The 23,033-nt window shown below is 38.9% G+C and overlaps 2 protein-coding genes across 4 annotated transcripts in view; one reads left to right on the top strand and one right to left on the bottom strand.

Annotated features, from left to right (window-relative positions):
• The window catches only part of LOC136867226 (protein Spindly), a 177,659-nt gene extending 156,784 nt beyond the window's left edge, over positions 1-20,875 (bottom strand). The window contains exon 1 of the mRNA XM_067144366.2: positions 20,698-20,875. Coding sequence (XP_067000467.2) covers positions 20,698-20,793 — 96 coding nt within the window. The 5' untranslated portion in view covers positions 20,794-20,875. The remainder of the gene's footprint in view (positions 1-20,697) is intronic.
• Positions 20,876-21,241: 366 nt separating this feature from the next.
• Positions 21,242-23,033, top strand: part of LOC136866255 (F-box only protein 44) — a 98,283-nt gene continuing 96,491 nt past the window's right edge. For 2 of the 3 annotated variants that reach the window (XM_067143052.2, XM_067143053.2), the window contains exon 1: positions 21,242-21,698. In XM_067143052.2, coding sequence (XP_066999153.2) covers positions 21,341-21,698 — 358 coding nt within the window. In that variant the 5' untranslated portion in view covers positions 21,242-21,340. Of the gene's footprint in view, positions 21,699-22,468; positions 22,597-23,033 lie in introns of those variants that run through there. The other variant, XM_067143054.2, reaches the window with a different exon arrangement.

The following is a 23,033-nucleotide window of genomic DNA, read 5'->3' on the forward strand; positions in this document are numbered from 1 at the left end:
ATTGAACTAGGATTGGAAGGGCTTGCATCAACAAAAAATACCAGAAAGATGGACAGTGGTGGATAATACCTAACAAAGTCGTGTACAAAGAGCTGGAACCCATTACAGATATTATGCGTAAGAGGAGAATGAGATTCTCTGGACATATCATGAAGATGCAGGATTCGAGACTTCTGAAACAACTACTACAACACAATCTCATCTAAAAAATACCACAGCAGAATGTAAATGGATCAGAAAAGTAAGAGAGGATCTGAAGGAAATAGGCCTTACAACAGAAGACACCACAAATAAGATAAAATTGAATACAAACCTCCGTTTTACCCTTACGCAAAACAAACCAACAACACGCATAATTTCAACTGAGAAAACGGCACAAATATCAGAGCGTCTGAAGAAGTACTGGGAGGACCGCAAAGCCCAAACAATCCCTTCAAAGAGACCTGAACGATGGGCTGACTAAAGTGATACTATGTGGCCATAAAAAAGAAGAAGAAATAAGAAATAAAGAAAAATCAACCTTTTAAAACTTTTTTAGAGTTGACTCCTATTCAGTTTCTTTAGGAATATGGTAGACATTTTAGATATCTCAGGTGAGATAAATTGCCACTTCAGCCCCCTTACAGTCAGCGATCATGCTTTCCTAAACCCCCGAGCAATACTGGTATATGACAAAATCGAATATGCCTGCTTCATGCAATAAGAGCATATAAAATAAAATTTTAAATGAACCTGTCTCTCTTGTTAGCTACGTGATGAATCAAATTCTTTGAAAAATACATTTCCTGACCCCTTTAAATGTCTTAAAATAAAATTCAGTTTGATTCCAAATATTACTGTTAACCTGAAACATTTATAAACTTCATACTTTAACGTAAATCTACTTACGCCGGTTCATGCGCCCAGGAACGTACGATTTATTGGCAATTCTCACTATTTTCGGTACTTTTCTACTTGTTTGAATTTAAGTATGATGTTGCGCTTACCTTTAATTATGTTACGTTTAGTTACTTTTCGTTGATTTATAACAAGTTCCCCTTGGCGTGCACTCATGTTACAGGTCATACGATCACTGTTTGCTTATTTCTTCCTTTCGCTTCGCTAACCTACGTCATTTTTACGTCGCCTGTTGATTGGTCACATTACCTTCACATGACTGCTTGCGTCACCGGTAACTTGTCTCCTACTGGTACCGAGAATGTGTTCTTCCGCGTCTTTCTATTTTTTCATTGGTTATTTCTGCTTTTTCCCTTGCCTTTATTATATTATTAATTGTATGGAAATTATGAATATTCTTTTTGGACTTCTCTTTTTTCATTATTTTGTATTCTTTGGTAAGGTTTCTCATGTACTTTTTAGTAATTATTATGGTTAGTCTTGCAGCACTATTTTTTGTTGAATCTGGAATCTTCTGCAGTGCTTCTTAAGGACTGTTACTCAACATGTTCACTTGGACTCCGTATTGGACTCCGCTCCAGAACTCGACTTGAAGACTCGGCGCGAGGACTCGGTTCCTCACTTTGCTTCGGGCAGCTCACTAGAATTGCCAATTCTCTGCAATGTCCATGCGGACTATGCATCTGGCCTGTTAGCCTCGCCGCGTGTTTAGAAGCGGCATTTCTCACAACATGTATTCACTTTGCCCTGCTTGCGACTGTTGATATGGGCTTGCCCTCTTGTATAGACGAAGAATGTCAAGCCGAGTACTTTCTACTCCGCACCAGCTGGCCTGTTCAGCAATTCTATTTTATTAAATTTTATTAATGCCAGCCTGGAGTTAGCATTCTGCTTTACTTTTTTTTAAATCTACGTTTGTCAGCATGTGTGATCTTGAAGATGACATTTTCTATTGAACTGGTTTGCCTAAAGGATTTGTCTTTTACACTGCAGTGTTTGGACTATTAATTTGAAAGCTTAATGTTTTCATTATTTTTAATTTTATCTCCCCGGTGGAGAATTCAATGCTGCAAGTCTGCCTCAAGTTCGTTGTTACATTTCCAGTCCTTTTCAATCTATTGTTAAAGCAGCCCTTTTTTTTTCTATTTAGCTTTGTCATTTGATGGTTTTGAATATTTATTTATTACTGGTTTGGCTTGTGCCAGCCTTCCACATTAATGTAAATTTTAGATGTTCTGAATTTATCAGTTTCAATTTATATTCACTATTATGTGCACAGCCAGTGGTCAGTTCGGCTCAAGGCTAGGTGTACGTTACTTGAATTTCGAATTTAATCATAGATCAAATTATTCAAATCATTTATTGTTATTTTTTTTCCTCTAAGATTATAATAAATGTTGTTGACTGCTGATCCTTTTATCTTTCATTCCCGTAAAACTGGGAATTACTCCTTGTCCTTTCCTGGTTTTACCATACGCTGTTATTGTAACCAACACCTCAATTATTGTAAGAAACTGTCAAATTATTATTGTTGATTTTTTAAATAGTGTGTTTCATATTCTTGTATTTGTTTCTCTACTGCTGCTATGATTAAGTATAACGATGCCTGTTAACTATCACATGCCATGAATTTGAATGTATTAAAAGAAATTAAATGTAATTTACTCAAAATTGTTATAACATAGGCCTAGTTTGTTTACTGATATGATTCCTTTCCTGTGCTGATGCAGTCACCCATTGTTATAGTTAGATTTTAAGAATATGTTTGTAAGTTACATGTTCCCCTTCTTCACACGCCTTACAATTATTTCAGTTCTATTGCAGCTGATCTTTGAAGTAGTCTGAAAATTGTGATTGCTAGTCAGTCTCACTACTTTCTATTACTATTAAAGTATCATAAAATCAATAGTAACAATAGTACACTCTTCTTCAATTAATTTGAAAAGAAAAAAGTCTTTGCCATGAACCCTAGGTTACCCGTACTGAAATTGTTACCAAAAATTCATAAGGCTAACACCACTATACGGCCAATTATCAATTTTAGGGGTAGCCTGATGTATAAATTATCTCAATCTATTCAAGATTTTCACTACCAAGCAAATACAACGATAAAGAACTCCATAGAACTTTGCGAAAGAATAAAACATATAAAGGTACCAGAACACCACAAGATGCTTTCAACTGATGTCGTCAATATGTATGCCAATATCCCCATTGAAACCACTATAAATTTGAAATGGAATAATTTAACCAATTCAGTAAATTAAGCATTGGTGAAATACATAACTTCATAGGCCTATTAAAATTCTCTTCAAGTAATAATTATTTCATTTTTGAGAATAAAATCTACCAACAGACAGGTTTACCGATGAGAGCACAGTCCTCGAGTATTTTAGCGAACATATATATGGACCACTTAGAACACATAAATATCATAGATAAGGTCAAAGCTATTAAATACTGTACACGTTATGTCGACAATGTGCTAGCCATCATACATAGCAGCGTTAACAAAGAGAAAGGAAATTTACAAACTACTCAACAGTTTAGATCAGAATATTAAACTGCCTATGGAAATGGAGAACAATAACTCGCTTAATTATTTAGACATAACACTATCACGCCATAAGAATAATCACCTGGCACTTAACATTCACCGGAAACCATCTTACACTGCTAACACCATTAAACAAAATTCAATACATCCTGAAGCTCACAAAAAAAGCTGCCTACAATAGCATGTTAGAAAGAACTTTAAAAATCCCACTTTCAAAGAAAAATTTGAAAAAGAAATCAGGACCATCCGAGAAATAGGTCTGAACAACGGATTCAGCACAAAATTTATAAATAAGCAAATCAATAAACATACTAACTACTTTAACTAAAGAGTCAAAAACTAAAGAAAAATAAGTTATGCCACATTCACATTTAGCAATAATAATAATAATAATAATAATAATAATAATAATAATAATACACACAATCATCAACGTCCTAAGAAAACAGAACCTAAAAATTGCTTTCAAATCCAGCAACACTAATGAAAGAATATTATTTAACTCTCACATAGTAAATACTAGCAATAAATACACAAATTATGGGATATATAAACTGGAATGTCAGGGATGCGGGTCAAGTTACGTCGGACAAACTGGTACGAACCTCCTCATAAAATATACAGAACATCGCAATGCTTTCAAATATAATCATTTCTCTGCCATAAGTAAACCATCGCAAACACTATAATCACAATTATACTACAATATATCAAGGTCTAAAAATTCTACAACATGTACAAAAAGGTCCACTACTCAACATTTCAAAGAATTTTTACATCAGTATGGATCAAACCCAGCCTTCAACTTAAATGAAAAAAAGAACGTAATATGGGAAACTTTTATTCCGATCATTTGTAGTAAAAAACAGGAACATAAGAACTCACAATTATTACACTCTGTTTCAGTCACCGCCCCCATTATTCCGTACACTCCCAATTCTCCCGCAAGCCCAGCCCCATTTACCTACTCCACTTCCTTGTAGCAACACGGCTCACCCCCCTCCTTTTCACTGTTTATATAGAACGAGCAGAAAAGGAAATCAAAGAGAAATTTGGAAAGGGAATCACAATCCAAGGAGAGGAAATCAAAACCCTGACATTTGCTAATGATATTATTTTACCTGAGACTGAAGAAGATCAGGAGAAATTGCTGAATGGTATAGACAGAGTCTTGGGTAAGGAGTACAAGATGAAATTAAGTAAGTCCAAAACAAAAGTAACGGAGTGCAGTCGAACGAAGTCAACTTATGGAGGAAATATTAGATTAGGAAATGAAGCCTTAAAGAAAATAGATGAATATTGTTAGTTGGGTAGTAAAATAACTAACGATGGCAGAAGTAAGGAGGACATAAAAGCAGACTAGCACAAGCAAAGAAGGCCTTTCTTACGAAAAGAAATTTCCTCGCTTCGAACAATGATATAGGGATTAGAAAGATGTTTTTGAAGACTTTCATCTGGAGCATGGCATTGTATGGAAGTGAAACATGGACGATAACTACCTCAGAAAGAAAGAGAATAGAAGCTTTTGAAATATAGCATTACAGAAGAATGCTGAAGGCGAGATGGATAGATTGAATCACGAATGAAGAGATACTGAATCAAATTGGTGCGAGGAGATCAATTTGGTTAAATTTAATGAGAAGATGGGATAGAATGATAGGACACATCTTAAAGCACCCAGGACTTGTGCAGTTGGTTTTGGAGGGAAGTGTAGGTGGTAAGAATGGTAGGGATAAAACAAGGTGTATATATATGACAAGCAGATTAGAGCAGATGTAGGATACAGCAGTTACGTAGAAATGAAAGTGTTAGCACAGGGTGGCATGGAAAACTGCATCAAACCAGTCTATGGACTGATGACTCAAACAACAACATACTGTATATTCTAAAATTCTATTCTATTCTAAAATAACTTGCAATAAGGAATTTTCAGATATGTGTGTATTACTTGTATTAACATTTTAATAACACGCATAACAATTAATAGCAGAAATTTTGTAGGTTAACACTAATATGGGCATGAACCACCAGAAGCTGCCAGGACTAATGGGAAGGTGAAGATACAAACCAGAGTACATGGCTACGTGTAAAGCATCAGGAACTTACAGTGTGCTGTCATGATGCTGAATGACATAGTGGGAAATAAATACAAGCTGAAAGCAGGTGCCCCAACAGCTTTGAATTCATATTAAGAAAAAGATCCTGTTGCAAGGTTGTTGAAGTGTGCACAATGTGGATCCCACTGAAAGGGCAAGAAGTATGTGATGTTGCAGAGGGGTATTTAAACCACTGAGGAGGAGTGGAAAGAGGTTTAAAGAAAACCATCCTGGAATTTAATAGTTCTGTTCAATAATGTCTAGACATCGCCAGTTATCTGTAAGATCTGGAGAAAACATCAAGAGTCCGTGCAGCCATAACTGGAAGTGAGATACAAGATTATTTTGATAATATAAAGGAGAATTTGAAAGATGTCCCCCCCCCCCCAAACATTATCAACTACGATGAGACAAATTTTTGCGACAATCCTAGACAGGTTAAGATTGTTTGTGAAACCGAGGAGCCAGACATCCTGAATCTAACGTGGACACTTCGAAATCAAGCATCGGTGTCATGGTAGCTGTTACAGCTGAAAGGAAAATAATCTAGGCCTACATGGTTTACAAAAGTAAACACTTATATGATACGAGGGGACAGGGTGGAGTTAATAGGGTTGGACACAATCAAAGTGCCAGTGAGTGGCTCAATATGGATGTGTTTGAAGCTTGGTTTACAGAAATATTGTTATCCTTTGTGAGCAAACTAGTAGGTCCTAAAGTTATGATCAGGGACAACTTATCCAGCCCATTTCCTTGCATGTGATAAGCCTTTGTGAGATTTACAGCATTCAGCTTGCACTCATACCAGCAAATTCTACCCACATTTGTCAGCCACTTCATGTAGTGTTCTTTAGACTACTGAAAAGTGGCATGGAAAGATATCCTCGATGACTGGAAGAGAATAAACAGAGACGTTCTCCCTAAGTCTGAATTTCCAGAACTGTTTAAGAAAACATTTGAGAAAATTGGTCTAAATATGGCATCGAATATCATCTCGGGGTTTAGTAAATCTGGGATTCATCCTTCACTGTCAACAAATCCCATATTCAAAAGATGCTGATTCTATCAGTCTTGAGAGATCGTGGACTGATTCTGATTCTTTTATGGAACATCTGAAACAAGCGCATGTTGGGGAAACAAACAACAGTGGACCCCCTCACCAAGGAAAGTATTAAACCTTCCAACTGGAGAAGCGATTGTTGTTAGTGATGTGGCACAAAGCAATGATTCAAAGGAAGAGGCTGAAGAAACAACTCTTTCAAGTGGTACAGCTTCTCACAAGCATAAGTGTTTTCAGAAACTGCTCTTACAAATGAAACTGAAGAAGATGGTATAAGTGAGAAAGAAGAGGAGGGTTGGCCCCCGAAAGTTAATGATTTTGTAATTTGAAATTTCCAAGAAAGAGAACAGTCAAAAACTTTGTTGGAAAATTTCTGAAGGTGTTATCACAAACAGAACATGAAGCAAGCTTCCTAAGAAAAAAGGGTGGAGCACAGTGGGACAGAAAACTTTGTGTTTCCAATAAACCCAGATGTTTATGATATTGCTAGGGATCATATTGTATGGGTACTTTCGAGAAATGCCAGTGATAATCGTGGAAAATTCTATTTTCTGGATTTTTATATATATATATATATATATATATATATATATACAGTGGAACCTTGGATTAAGCATAATTCGTTCCGGCAACATGCTTGTAATCCAAAGCAAGTTTTCCCATAAGAAACAATTGAAACGCGGATGATTCGTCCACAACACGAAAATATTTATTCAGATACCATTTCTAAAACAAAACATAACGTAAAACAAATTAAAGTGCACTTTTCCTTACAATAGAACCAATGTTGGTGTGAGGGAGACGAGAGATGACATGCGAAGAGTTACTGTGTAGTATGAATTTCACTAACGGGATCAATGCTATCTGTTCGTTCACTGGAATTGTTTTCTTTTTGTGAAACTTTAACGAGGAACCTGTCCAATGACTTGCTTTTGCCTCTTTTTGAGGATTTCACGAAAATTGCATTGTCACTGATCTGGTTCATTGCTCACTCTGCTACACCCTTATTCGGGTGGTGATTTTCTACAAAATTTTGCACCGTTTCCCACATTTTGCACTTCTCCCGAATCCGAGTTGAAGTGATTCCATTGACTTTTTCTCCTCTTCCCCGGACGAGATCTCCAAAACTTCATCCTGTTGTTCGCGATGCAGGTCCATCAGTTCGTTGGTGGTCAGTTCCCAGGTATGTTCTTCCACCAGCTCTTGAATGTCCATGTCATTCACCTCCAGCCCCATACTGTAGTCTTCCCTAACGACACAATTTCTTCGACAATCGGCGGCTCATTGTCACCAACAATCCCCTCAAAGTCAATCCAAGAACACAGTCAGGCCTCAGCTTTCCCCAAGCGGAAGTGAGTTCTCATGGTGACTCCATCTCAGGCTTTATCGATAATCTTCAGGCAGTTCACGATGGGGAAATGATTTCTCCCAAACTCTCGGAGTGTTAGGTTTGTTCCTTCGGTCACTTCGAAGCATCGCTGAAACAGTGCTTTGGTCTTTAGCTTCTTGAAGTTCCAAATGACTTACTGATCCATACACTGGAGTAGTGGTAGTGCTGGGAGGAAGGAACTTAACCTTAACGAACTTGAGTTCCTCCAGTAAGTCGTCCTCAAGGCCTGGAGGATGAGCAGGGGCATTGTCTATAACCAGCAAGACTTTGAGCGGAAGATTATTTTCTGTTCACTACAGGACCAAAGATCTCGTTCACCCATTCAACAAAAGAACAGGGGAGGGGAAAACGTAGGCACACGTGACGCTCATACTGCGGAACCTCACTCGCTTATCAAGTTAAAATTTATTTTAAATGTTTGCTCGTCTTGCAAAACACTCGTAGACCAAGTTACTCACATTTCGAGGTTTCACTTTATATATTTTTTTTGCTATGTGCTTTACATCGCACTGACACAGGTGATGGGATACAGAAGGCCTAGGAGCGGGAAGGAAGCGGCCGTGGCCTTAATTTGCCTGGTGTGAAAATGTGAAATCACCGAAAACCATCTTCAGGGCTGCCGACAGTGGGATTCAAACCCACTATCTCCTGGATGCAAGCTCACAGCTGCGCGACTATCCGCATGGCCAACTCGCCTGGTTTTCTGAACATTGAGGACATTAATTTGGAGTTGATATCTGATAATGTTGCTTTCATAGGCTATAATTTTTGTTTTGCAATACTGGTAAAGATTTATAAAATTATGCTTGAAATTGTTAAACGCCATATTGTACAGTGAACTTCCTTCCATAAGTCAAATTGCTATATTGTAGGATGCTAATTAGTTTATTAATAATATCACCTATTCAATACATTTTAAACAATTAGGAATTTATCATTATTACCATAGGTATGTGAGACATGTTTTGCATTTCATAGAAGGCATCATCAGTCACTGTACCCCCTTAAGGTTAAATCAGGTACCTGATTTATATTTAAATTATAAGTAAGAAGAATTAATATTAACATATTTACAGTGGAAGCAGTCTAACGAGAAAAATAATGTTCGGTATTGTATGAATGACAACATATCAGCGCTTGGAATATGCTTGAATATTTTACATAGCACTCTGAAAAATGTAATATAAAAAACTCAAATTTAGGTGAGTGATTCTAACCCCACAACATGTTCCCTTGAAACAACTACTTTCAACAACTAACGGCTGTCATTGTTGTCATTCACAATGCACCTATATAATTATTTGACCTTTCTTTTCAACTACACCTAAATTAAGCCTAAACAATTTAAAATGCTCCAATCAAGTTTCCTTTCATGCCAGTTAAATTCACCATTTGCTTATTGATAGCCAAATTCTCAAACCTGGGACTTCAACCAGATAGCGTTCTTTAGTTTACAACTACGCTCCTGAATGGGGCCTCAGTTGGCAATCTCTCAAAGTGCTGGAATGTTTTTCCTAGCATTTCAAATAATGTAACAGTCGAATTCTGAAGTCAGACCACTGCTGCTAGACACTGTGTAGTTACCCTGTCACAACTGGTCATCAGCAGCCAACGGCAGAAATAGAGTTATACACATTGGTGCCGGACATTTGTATTCTTTTTCCTTACACTGCTCCCATGTAAATATGTTAATATAAATCTTAGTAATTACTTTTCCTAACATTTCTAATAGTGAGTGTCAAAGTTTCATGTCGGACCACTGCTGCTTGACGCTCTTATGTGCCTTACACAACTAGCAATCAACAGCCAATGGCTGATAAGTCATAATACACATTAATACCGAGTATTGTACCTTTGTCACAACTAATGATCAGATTTCTTGTATCTTTTTCCTTAGACTGCTCCCATGTAAATATGTTAATATATATCTTTGTAATCACATTTCCTAACATTTCAAATAGTGTAGTGTCAGAATTTCAAGTCCGACCTCTGTCGATGGACGCTGTTATATACCTTACACAACTAATAATCAACAGCCAACGGCTGATATGTTGTTATTCATATTAATACCGAACATTGTTTTTCCCGTTAGACTCCTGCCACTGTAAATATGTTAATATTAATTCTTGGTAATTATAATTCAAATATAAATCAGGTACCTGATTTAACCATGAGGAGGTACAGTGACTGGTGATGCCTTCTATGAAAGGCGAAACATGTCTCACATTCATATGGTAATAATGATAAATTCCTAATTGTTTAAAATTTTAATTTATTGAATAGGTGATATTATTAATAAACTAATTAGCATCCTACAGTAGAGTACGGATTCATAATGATATTTATCACTTGCAAATTGCTATATGTCGAATGTTATTTTAATTTCCTAGCAGTATCGTATCTATTATTTTTTTTCTCTATAATTTGAAGTTCTACTATTCAAATATTTTGATAACTCAAGGAATATTTCATTCCCCAGACATAGGAATAATTTATCTTTATCTCAAAGTTGGGGTGAAAATACAGTTGGCTTCAATATCGGAGTTGAAACTTGGGGATTGAAATATGAGCTGCGTGTTCACCTTGGGTAATGGTAGGATACCCAGAGAAGTTATTTCTGTCTGTCTTGTGTTGTCTGCTACATTCCAGAGCAGCCAGGGGCAAGGAGATGGGCATTGCGCCTCAGACAATAAAAGTAAGAGGAAACCTCCACTCGGCTAATTATGACATGCCCGTACCGAGTAACAGTATTTCGTGACCTTGGCTGAAAAGCTGGCACAGCACTCTAGTTTCTGTCCTACTATATATATCAGTAACGCAAACACTATGGAGAAGAAACATGTATTGAAATGTTTTGAGTGCAAGCAAATATTTTTAATTAATCCACAATGTGGAAAAGGGTGTGAGAAAGAAGGATACTGAGGCAGAATTCAACACTCCAGGTAATACACTGTCACGAATTATGAGAAAAAACAAATAATTTCTAGTGATATGCAGGAGTCATGTTTTTCATTGGCAAGGAAACATTTTAAGAGCTTAAGTTACCCCTCAGGTAGAGGAAGTTATGAGGGACAAAAACATTCTACTTCAGGACCCCACATTTCACGAAAAAGTATATAAATTTGTTTGAGGAGCTAGACATTGAATCATTCCATGCTAGTGCATGATGGCTAGATGAATTTAAACATCGCAACAAACTCGTACAAAAAGCGTTGGTGCATCCGTGGCTGGTTGTGAAGACTATCAACGAGACATTCTACCAGCTCTTCTGGCAGATTATGATCCTTGTGATGTTTTCAATGCAGATGAAACTGGTCTGTTTTTCAAATGTTTGCCAGAAAAGATCTTGGCATTTAAAGGCAAAAAATGTCAGTGGAAAAAGAAGCAAGGAAAGAGTGACAGTAATGGTTGGATCAAATATGACTAGTACTGAAAAGTTAAACCAAGGTGTTTTTCAGGAGTAAAATCATTACCTGTGGACTATCAAAACAATAACAAAGCATGAATGACAAGTAAAATTTACGAATCCTGATTAAGTAAACTTGATAAGAGGTTGATGGGCTTATGCCGTGTCAAGAAAATAAGGTGAAATTCTTTACGATTCTGATGGTTCCATCAGCTTCCACTTCGAACGCTAGCAATGTACGGCGTCCAGTGAGCCGTCTGGTAACGAATGAATGTACCACTCAGAGATTAGAATAAAAATAAAAATATATTGTGGTTCCACCTATTCAATACAAGAAAACTTATTAATGCAAGGTTACATTATAAGTCAATCACAATTGGGACCAGTTTCAACCTCTAGTCAGGGTCATCTTTAGCCTGTCGTTCAAAAGGTGCAAGGTAAAAATTCACTGGCAAATAACAAAAATGCGTAGAAAACAAACTTTTTTCCAACTGACTTGCATTTATAAGATTTCTTGTATTGAACAGGTGGAACCACAACCTATTTTAATTTTAACTGCAGTACTGTCTGCGTACTGCTTGGAGTATTGAGTGTGTACTACTGTGGACTGTAAACCGACCTGGAGTCTGTATGTGGAACAGTTGGTGTGAATAGAGAGGAGCTGTTACATCGTGTGAGGAATATTGTAGTGCTTGTTAGCACTGCAGAGCTGTTGCTGTTTATTTGTCAGTGTTAAGTTGTTCACTGAGCGGAGTACACACTTGAATTGTCTGTGTTGGCTGAGTGAGGAATGGACTTACTCTGGAGTCGAGCCAAGGAACAGTGTCGTATTTTGGTGGTCAGCAGCCCTGTGTTCATATCTGTCTCCATGCAGCTGCTGTGCGGAGTAACTGGACTTGCAAGCTAAGTGAAAGTAAGGCAAACTGTCAATCAGGATTATCAGCGAGCCTACTGTGAGCAGTGAAGAGACTTAGTAAATACACAGTAAATAGAGGAGTGTGATCATTTATGGCTGAAGATAACTGTGTGTGTATTCAGGGTGGTCGGAAACAATGTGAACCGAGTGTATGAGTATTAGAGGGTTGGTCATACTGATAAATAACTTGAAAAAAAATGGTATCTTGCACCATTGTCATTTTATCAATGGGGTTCTAATCCACTATCTCCCAGATGCAAGCTCACAGCTGCATGCCCCTAACCGCACAGCAACTCGCCCGGTCCTGTAAATCTCGTAAGTTCTGCATCTCATCAGGCAAATCTTTAATGAGCTGGATCTCAGCTCTGGCGGAAACCCCTTTGTTCTGAATGATGACATTCTTCTGGTCAATAGCACACAGAACATCCTACCAAAATGATGACATCAAAAGCCTCTTGTATGACAGAAAGTACCTCATAAGTTCCAAAACAGTGCTTCGTGCTAATGGAACCAAAGTAGTCACAGTGTCTTCAAGGTATAGATCTAGAACTTCGAGAATCAAAGGATAGTGCTTTACTATTGGGCGTACAACTTGTAGTCTTTAACCCCAATGGATCTCAGAAAGGCTTTGCAGACATAATGGGACATTTTGTTTCAACAATTTCCAGCTGGAGAGCGACAAAGTCTGAAAACAGTTGTGAAAATTTGTTCCAATTTGGTGTCTTAATATGGAAGGTATGCAACCCTCTAGCCATCTGTGTACTGCGGATGAACGACTTCAGCCTAATAACATTCCTGCACATGCGCCAGATTCCTCCACACAGTCCTTGGTGCACATCTTAATGCGTGACTTGTGTACTGTAATCTACCAGTGCAGTAACGTTAACAACAGTGCGACATGTACCAGTTCACAGCAGCGGAATGAAACATGGTGCTTACATATAGCAAAGCGGATGCAATGGTAGAGCTGCTGAAAGATTGTATGTGGAACGTTTTCCAAACAGACGTACCCCACATCATTCCACGTTTGCGGCCATCAAGAGACAACTAAGAGTAGCCAGACAGTTCCACGTAGGTAGTATGGAGAGTATGGTGTATGACACTCCTGTAACATCAGCGGAGGACCGTATTGCTCAAGTCTATGAAGCGATTGAAATTTTTTAAAGACAACCGCATGTATTGGGTCATGTGCGCGAGGCTCAGCACCGCCAATGTAGGCTCTGCAATGACATAGGAGGTACACAGTTCGAACCCCGTTTGTAATGAGCCCAATGTGCTGCTCATGTTGGGTTTATTGATGACATGCAGAACGCACACCCATCTCTCACTTCGATGCGCTACAGCGCCCAAGCTGTTTGTTTCTGGATATGGGTTCCTTCTTGGAAATGGATGTTTGCCTTCCCGTACAACATACTAAGCGTTGTCGGTGCTTGACACCCTGTACAGTATATATAATCCCATTTTTCTTCTTTAGAAAACTGACCCTCAACCAGGGTACCATTCCAACTGGTCTGGGATACACTGATGAAAAAGAAGGTAGGCAGAGCAGAAGTACAAATGATGAAATCCAAGTATGAGAAGTGTGTAAGTAGTGTGAAGACTCAGACAGGACAAAGAAACTGGTTCAGTGTAGAAACAGGACTTCAACAAGGAAGTGTAAGCTATTAACCCCTCAACTGTTCATCACAGTCTTGGATGAAATCCACAAGATTGTACAGCAAAAACTGGGAAGCAAAGAGACAAGGCCTTACTCTTTGCAGACAACATGGTAATACAGGGACAAGAGAAATGGAAGTACATGAACAAGTTACTGTATGAATTCGGGAAATAGAGAAATATTGAAAGAAAATAAGTGTGGAGAAGATTAAGACAGTAGTGATGCCGAAAGGTAATAGAGAAGGAAGAGGGAATATTGAAATAAATGGAGGACAATTAGAAGTAATAAAAAGCTTCAAATATTTGGGGAGTGGTTCATGTTTGTGGATTACTGTAGTCACGTCCTAGTTCGTGAACCATGGGCAGCGGCTGAGTGGCCTAGTAAGTGGTCCTGAGAGTCGGGATACCAGTTGCTATGGAATGGGAGTGGGCATCTCTGACATATTCTGAGTCGTGGCCCTCCTTATGCTCAGGCGGCCAGGACTATACAATTCACCGGTGATCCATAACCCGTTAGAGAGGAGATCCTCACTTGGATTATGTGCAAGTAGGGTAGATCCTGCTTCATGAATTTACCGAGCTCAGAACACTTTAAGCAAGCCTCGGACCTATGGGAGTATCGGAGTCCCACTCCCATTTGACAGGCGAGGGACCAGTTGGAAACAACTTGGCAAACGAAATGGAATTCGATGGGGAGCTATCAATATTAATGGGGCTTATGGAAGAAAGAAAGTAGAACTGGCTGAGTCAGCAAAGAGGATGCATTTGGATGTGCTAGGAGTAAGTGATATTCGGGTAAGGGGAGATAACGAGGAAGAGATAGGAGATTATAAAGTGTACTTGACAGGTGTTAGAAAGGGAAGGGCAGAGTCTGGGGTAGGGCTCTTTATCAGGAATACCATTGCATGCAACATAGTTTCTGTTAGGCACGTAAATGAGCGAATGATGTGGGTAGATTTGTCAGTTGCAGGAATTAGGACTAGAATTGTGTCCGTGTATTCACCATGTGAGGGTGCAGATGAGGATGAAGTTGACAAGTTTTATGAAGCATTGAGTGACATCGTAGTCAGGGTAAACAGCAAGGATAGAATAGTGCTAATGGGCGATTTCAATGCGAGAGTTGGGAATAGAACTGAAGGATACGAAAGGGTGATTGGTAAATGTGGGGAAGATATGGAAGCTAATGGGAATGGGAAGCGTTTGCTGGACTTCTGTGCTAGTATGGGTTTAGCTGTTACGAATACATTCTTCAAGCATAAGGCTATTCACCGCTACACATGGGAGGCCAGGGGTACCAGATCCATAATAGACTATATCTTAACAGACTTTGAATTCACGAAATCTGTTAGGAATGTACGAGTTTTTCGCGGATGTTTCGATGATACAGACCACTATCTGATCTGTAGTGAACTAAGTATCTCTAGGCCTAGGGTAGAGAAAGTGAAATCTGTCTGCAAACGAATCAGGGTAGAAAATCTCCAGGACGAGGAAATTAGAAGTGCATGGATATGATTAGTGAGAAGTTTCAAACAGTAGACAGTAAACAGGTTCAGGATATAAAAAGTGAATGGGTGGCATACAGGGATGCTGTAATAGAAACAGCAAGGGAATGCCTAGGAACGACTGTGTGCAAAGATGGGAAAAGGCAAACATCTTGGTGGAATGATGAAGTGAGAGCAGCTTGTAAACGTAAAAAGAAGGCTTATCATAAATGGCTTCGAACAAGGGCCGAGGCAGACAGGGATTTGTACGTAGATGAAAGAAACAGAGCGAAACAAATAGTTGTTGAATCCAAAAAGAAGTCGTGGGAAGATTTTGGTAACAACCTGGAAAGGCTAGGTCAAGCAGCAGGGAAACCTTTCTGGACAGTAATAAAGAATCTTAGGAAGGGAGGGAAAAAGGAAATGAAGTGTTTTGAGTAATTCAGGTGAACTCATAATACATCCCAGGGAATCACTGGAGAGGTGGAGGAAATATTTTGAACATCTTCTCAATGTAAAAGGAAATCATCCTTGTGGTGTTGCGAACAGCCAAGCTCATGGGGAGGAGGAAAATGATGTTGGTGAAATTATGCTAGAGGAAGTGGAAAGGATGATCAATAAACTCAATTGTCATAAAGCAGCAGGAATAGATGAAATTAGACCTGAAATGGTGAAGTATAGTAGGAAGACAGGGATGAAATGGCTTCATAGAGTAGTAAAATTAGCGTGGAGTGTTGGTAAGGTACCTTCAGATTGGACAAAAGCAGTAATTGCACCTATCTATAAGCAAGGGAACAGGAAGGATTGCAACAACTATCGAGGTATCTCATTGATTAGTATACCAGGCAAAGTATTCACTGACATCTTGGAAGGGAGGGTGCGATCAGTCGTTGAGAGGAAGTTGGATGAAACCCAGTGTGGTTTCAGACCACAGAAAGGCTGTCAGGATCATATTTTCAGTATGCGCCAGGTAAATGGAAAATGCGACGAGAGGAATAGGCAGTTGTGTTTATGTTTCGTAGATCTAGAGAAAGCATACGACAAGGTACCGAGGGAGAAGATGTTTGCTATACTGGGGGACTATGGAATTAAAGGTAGATTATTAAAATCAATCAAAGGTATTTATGTTGACAATTGGGCTTCAGTGCGAATTGATGGTAGAATGAGTTCTTGGTTCAGGGTACTTACAGGGGTTAGACAAGGCTGTAATCTTTCACCTTTGCTGTTCGTAGTTTACATGGATAATCTGCTGAAAGGTATAAAATGGCAGGGAGGGATTCAGTTAGGTGGAAATGTAATAAGCAGTCTGGCCTATGCTGACGACTTGGTCTTAATGGCAGATTGTGCCGAAAGCCTGCAGTCTAATATCTTGGAACTTGAAAATAGGTGCAATGTGTATGGTATGAAAATTAGCCTCTCGAAGACTAAATTGATGTCAGTAGGTAAGAAATTCAACAGAACTGAATGTCAGATTGGTGATACAAAGCTAGAACAGGTCGATAATTTCAAGTATTTAGGTTGTGTATTCTCCCAGGATTTAAAGATAAAAATTTCATTGTTCCGTATTGAAATTATTGATGTTAAAAATTAAATAACTGGAAAGGAGGTTCAACCTATTCAATACTCAAAAGAAAGAAACGTAGCAATCACATTTCTATTTAAATGGGACCGGTTTCGACCTTAGTCTAGGTCCCATTTAAATAGAAATGTGATTGCTACGTTTCTTTCTTTTGAGTATTGAATAGGTTGAACCTCCTTTCCAGTTATTTAATTTTCTCCCAGGATGGTAATATAGTAAGTGAGATTGAATCAAGGTGTCGTAAAGCTAATGCAGTGAGCTCGCAGTTGCGATCAACAGTATTCTGTAAGAAGGAAGTCAGCTTTCAGACGAAACTATCGTTACATCGGTCTGTTTTCAGACCAACTTTGCTTTACGGGAGCGAAAGCTGGGTGGACTCAGGATACCTTATTCATAAGTTAGAAGTAACAGACATGAAAGTAGCAAGAATGATTGCTGGTACAAACAGGTAGGAACAATGGCAGGATGGTACTCGGAATGAGGAGATAAAGGCTAATTTAGGAATGAACTCGACGGATGAAGCTGTACGCATAAACCGGCTTCGGTGGTGGGGTCATGTGAGGCGAATGGAGGAGGATAGGTTACCTAGGAGAATAATGGACTCTGCTACGGAGGGTAAGAGAAGTAGAGGTAGACCAAGACGACGATGGTTAGACTCAGTTACTAACGATTTAAGGATAAGAGGTATAGAACTAAATGAGGCCACAACGCTACTTGAAAATCGAGGACTGTGGTGCCGTTTAGTAAATTCACAGAGGCTTGCAGACTGAACGCTGAAAGGCATAACAGTCTATAATGATAATGTATGTATGTATGTACTTGTAGAAGATGGGGAAATAAAAGAAGATACTGGAAAGAGAACCCAACAAGCCACTGGGTTTTACCAACGTGTGAAAGGTATCGTGAGGAAGCAAGAGAAATCCAAGAAAATTCTGTACTCAGTGTATTACACACCAATTTTGACATAAGTTACGTGGCGGGCACATGAACAACAACAAAACATGATGAAAACAGAATCCAAGCAGTCAAGATGAAAGTCCTCAGCGGAATAACTGGGAAGACATGAAGGGGAAAAATCAGAAAAATAGAAATCAGACAGAGAATTGGATTCCCTCAACTTCAAGACACTATATAGACTAGTAAGCTGAAGTGGTTTGGACACACAATGGAAGAGGATAGAGTTCCAAAGCAAGTATTTATGGAAGAAACAATAGGAGGAAGACAATGGGTGGTGTGAATAAAAATGAGCACGCACTCTTTACTCGCGAATTTAGAGCAGGCACTCGCAATGAGGTGAATAAAAACCGCCTGTCGGAAGCAATCACTCACAGCAGACCTGTGACCTTGAGCACACACTCCAGTCGCTCGAGTAGCAGAGTGGGCGCTCCAGATTTCTGGTGAATAAAGATAAAGCAGGCACTCTTTCCGGTAAGCGCCTGCTCATGTTTCCTTGAGCTAACTCAGTAGGCGACTCCAAATTATAGTGTCAAGTTCAATAGCATGGCAGAGGTAATGCTGGTGGTTAATCGGAAAAGAACATTATATAAACTTCGCAGATAATCATCTCAACTTGATTACAATGTTAGAAAGGTTCAGTAAGGAGCATGCTGAAGAGCCTCCGTGGCTCAGACGGCAGAGCGCTGGCGTTTCACCTTTGGGTTCCGTGGTTCAAATCTCGGCCACTCCATGTGGGATTTGTGCTGGACAAAGCGGAGGCGGGACAGGTTTTTCTCCTGGTATTCCAGTTTTTCCTGTCATATTTCATTCCTGACACGGTCAGATGACTGGAAACAGGCTGTGGATTTTCAAGGAGCATACTAAATGATTAGCGGAGCATCTTATGTTGATGACCCTGGGTTTCAGAGTGGAGTTGGTGAAGACATCTCGGAGAACTGTGTCAAAAACATTTTTGCAAGTTTTGACATGAACAGAAATGAAAGCAGATTATTAGATAAAATTCCAACAAATGTTGCTTAGATGCAGAAAGCACGGGGTAAGTGGCAAGAACGTTTGAGCTTTCCATATGCTGTCGTAACTGTAGACTGTACTCATGTACAAATTTAGAAGCCACATGTTCGTGGGAATGACTACATTTACAGGAAAGGTGTCCCTAGCATTAATGTACAGGCCACTTGCAATTGAAAGGAAGAATTCAACCAGTATAGATGTATCACGACCTGACTGACTCCCGAATTTGGAGAAACTCCGATGTTTGCAGAGTTATGACGCCTCTGTAGGAAGTCGAAAGGATGACAACTTCTGCAGAACTTGCAACTTGCTTACGTCACGCCGACACAGATAGGTCTTATGGCGACGATGGGATAGGAATGGCGTAGGAGTAGGAAGAGAGCGGCCGTGGCCTTAATTAAGGTACAACTCCAGCATTTGCCTAGTATGAAAATGGGAAACCAAAATCTTCTTCTCCTTCTACCGCTTTTCCCACCTCTGTTGGGTGCTGGGTCGAATTGTGTCGCACATGTGCATCTGGCTCTGTTTTACGGCCGGATGCTCTTCCTGACGCCAATCCTAGATGGAGGGATGTAATCACTATTGCGTGTTTCTGTGATGGTTGGTAGTGTAGTGTGTTGTGCGAATATGAAGAGGAAAGTCTTGGGACAAACACAAACACCCAGTCTCCGGGCCAAAAGAATTAATCAGAGGCAACTGAAATCCCCGACCCAGCCGGGACCCTCTGAACCGAAGGCCTCAATGCTGACCATTTAGCCAATCAGACAGTTGTTGGACGGAAATGTTTAAGTTAAATTTAGCGAGTAGTTCACACCGAACTGCATTTATTGCACTTGTTTTCTTGTGCTTCTTATCCGGTAACTGTGACTCTGAAAACATAATTGTATATTCCTTTAAAATGGAGGAAAAAACGGACTGGAATTCCACACTGTCGTCGCCTGCCATGTTAAGCATTGAACTACCCGGAAGTCATCAAAGTGTTATCACAGTCTAAGGTGTTATATACATGGCATGTGCACGACCTTGATCAGTGACACTGAGAGGCTGCTCCAAACACTCGAGTGTATGCTGTGCTTCCGCTCTATATTTTTATTCACCGCAAATGCGGAGTGGAAGCTCATCGGCAGGGAGACACTCCGGCACTCAGCGAGCACACGCTCACTCGCTTAGACTCATTTTTATTCATACCACCCAATGGGGAAGGCCCAGAAAGAGGTGGACAGATACCGTGAAGAAGTAGAAGAAATATTGGTGGAAGGAAGGAAGGAAGGAAGGGAGTGGTGCTGGATAGATAGAAAACTGTAGAGGTCCATGATTCACAACCCGACCCAGTAGACTAGAAACAGGAAATAAAGAAGAAGTCAAAGTAGTTGTGGGGACCAAGTAGTAGTCTACGTATATAAGAATTAATCTGAAATAATAAGAAAGGGAAAAATACTCACTTCAGAAACAAAATAAAAACAACAAAAAATCATATCTTCGCCAAATAAATCTCGAATACTGTTAATCAAGTTACTTGCTCGATGTATCTCTAGAAGTAAAGCACTAAATAACCCTTAAACAGAACAATTTCCAGTTTAGAAGCAATCAGTAGTTAATGAAGCATGGAAATATAGAAATATGCAAAATCATTCGTAATTCAAAACTATTACAATTCACATAACTACAGGGTTTCACGAAGAGCAGGTTACCTCGGATTCTTCTGAAGCACGTTCTAGTTGCAGCAATAATTCTGAATTACTTTCCGTGCTCATTCCTTGACTACTAATTTCAGATTCAGCAGACATTGTATAGCTAGGACATGAACAGTTCAAGAATAATTAAAAACCTACTGAAGGATTTTGACGTACACCACATAAACAACTTTCAAATTTGAAATTTCCAAACATTGTAATAAGCGCTCTCTTTACATATAAAAATGACTTAACATCGATATATCGATATATTTAAAGTTAGAGAGTAATAAACCATAAACGTGACCTAGTTTCATTTCACCATGTTCGTATTAGGTAAGGTGATGTTAATCGTAACATAATTGAAATTCAAAATGAATGAATCCTAAGCGCAATATGTCATTAATGAGAATTTCATAGAAGTCAAATAATACTATTGTAGTACGCAAGTTTCATAATAAACAAAACTACCACCACCAGAATCGACCAAAGAGAATGAGCGTATCGACTGTGTGAAGTTTTCAAACTATTCTCGTTTGTCATTTCTTTCGATATCGTACTGTCAAGTTTGTAAATAAACAAGGAAGAGAAATTTAGTGATAGTTCTACTATTAAATTAGTACTTATTAGATAGATGACAGTGTTTGTGCAGCTTTAAGAAATGAATGTATTTGCAGCAGGGTCAAGTGGAGATACTGGGCCCGGTATGCATCTAAGTGAATATCGTAATTTTGAAGAAATAAACGGCTTGTTCCTAGACGGGAAGTGTATACCGGAGGATATTTTAGGAATTTTGCTCAGTTATCTAGATAGTGACTCTCTTCTGAAATGCAGACTTGTGTGCCAGATCTGGAAGCAAGTTATTGATACAGATGTTTGGAGGCTGAAAATTAATAATGAAACATATAGACTTTTGCAAACATGCGCTGCTAGAACGAAATATCCTTGGATAATTTACTTCTGGATTTGCAAAAGAAATCCGTTTTGGAGGAATCTTCTTAAGAATCATTGCGGTCAAGGTTGGTCTGACCACGAATTATCATTTGAATATTTTAATAATAACTATAATGTTATTGTCTTTAAAACCCACTAACTACTTTTTCGGCTTTCGGAGACGCCGAGGTGCCGGAATTTAGTCCCGCAGGAGTTCTTTTACGTGCCAGCAAATCTTCCGACACGAGGCTGACGTATTCAAATACAACCGGATTGAGTCAGGATCAAACCTGCCAAGTTGTGTACAGAAGGCCAGCACCTCAACCGTCTGAGCCACTCAGCCCGGCCCTGAATGTTTTAACCATTTTTTGAATGATATTGAGATTTTTATTGCCAGATGCCAGCTGTTTATAATTAGCATTTGTCATTGAAGAGCATGCAATGTTCAAAAAGAATTACATAATGTTGACAAAAAAGTTATTAAAAAGAGCATTTCATCACTGATTACTATCATTCCATGCAAAAATTGTGTAATGACGTCTTTCTCTCTTGACATTCCATTACGTGATAATGATCACATGGCTTCTCGCTTAACAGACATAGGCCTAGGCTATGAATTCCTTATTTGGCGAGTAAAACCTCTCTATGGGCTTATCTCTTGAAATGAAAACCATGCACGGTTAACCTGGTTGTTAGGTGCCATAGACCATAATTGACTTTCTCCCAATTCCCCCTGGTCATAGCTTCCATATTGTAAAATTCTATCCAAATTTCTGATATCTTCCTGTGATGTTCCATGAATTATCTTTGATATGCTGGCGTTGATGGTAGAAGGCACTTCTCTTTCATCTCCTCCAACAGTACATTTTCCTTGGTTAGCTCGTATGGATGGGGTAAATTTTGACAAACATAGGGATGTTGCCTTTATTTTTTAAATTTCCTTTAAATTGCTTAATGTTAGTGTTGCCAGATTCAATGGATGCCGTAAGTTATTACTGGAACTATTTTAACCCTGAATAGTTTCAATGCTATTTTTAGTGAAGATGTTTGCAAAATATTGTCATTTAGAGGATTATTGCTACTGTTGTTTTTTTCTTAATACGTACTGTAAAGTTGGTTCCTAACTAACATTTACTACTGTATGACATTGTTTTTCTGGTCTGATTCAACCTATACATTTTAAAAATATGGTGTGTGTCTGTGTGTGTGTGTGTGTGTGTGTGTGTGTGTGTGTGTGTGCGCGTGCGCATTCAGGTTGTAAATATTACATTTAGGCCTACTTCTTATTACAATGTAATATAAAGTAGGAAGTGACCTCCACAGGTCCATTCACTATTCAGTACCGGTACTAGGCCTATGTCTGTGGAATAAAATTCCTCCCATATGTTGGCTTTCATCTCGTACAATTCCTTTTGGAGTTT

Source organism: Anabrus simplex, chromosome 3 (assembly GCF_040414725.1).
Source record: "Anabrus simplex isolate iqAnaSimp1 chromosome 3, ASM4041472v1, whole genome shotgun sequence".
Taxonomy (NCBI): domain Eukaryota; kingdom Metazoa; phylum Arthropoda; class Insecta; order Orthoptera; family Tettigoniidae; genus Anabrus; species Anabrus simplex.